General features: G+C 28.3%; 1 protein-coding gene across 1 annotated transcript in view; it reads left to right on the top strand.

Moving 5' to 3' along the window:
• Positions 1–76, top strand: part of TEOVI_000855300 (Trypanosomal VSG domain containing protein, putative) — a gene marked incomplete at both ends in the record, with an annotated part of 1,434 nt that extends 1,358 nt beyond the window's left edge. The window contains one exon of the mRNA XM_067220227.1: positions 3–76. Coding sequence (XP_067076328.1) covers positions 3–76 — 74 coding nt within the window. The remainder of the gene's footprint in view (positions 1–2) is intronic.
• Between the last annotated feature and the right edge of the window lie 298 nt (positions 77–374).

Genomic DNA, 374 nt, shown 5'->3' with positions numbered 1-374 from the left:
GAAAATGACAAAACAGGCGATAAGCAAAATTGCGCATGGAGGAAGGGTAAAGATGGTGAAGACGAAAAGGAGATAGAAAAGTGCCGAAATGGTAGTTTTCTTGAAAACAATAAGTAATTGACTTTGATGGATGCTTCTTTTATAAGTTTGTTAGAAGTTGAGTATTATCACTCAATTTTATAAAGATTATTAAAAATTTCTAATATTTGATATATTTTAACACTTTATTAAAACCTTTTCAAAATGTGAAATTATAGTAAAATGTGTATGACAGAGACATGTGGATGTAAACTAGTAGGATACTTAGGTATGAAAATTGAGTGTACTATGAAATATTTCTAATTTAGTCAATTGTATGAATGTTAGTTAGGGTT

Source organism: Trypanosoma equiperdum (genome assembly GCF_001457755.1).
Source record: "Trypanosoma equiperdum strain OVI genome assembly, contig: ctg_1082, whole genome shotgun sequence".
Lineage (NCBI taxonomy): Eukaryota > Euglenozoa > Kinetoplastea > Trypanosomatida > Trypanosomatidae > Trypanosoma > Trypanosoma equiperdum.
This window is presented reverse-complemented; position numbering and strand designations above follow the sequence as displayed.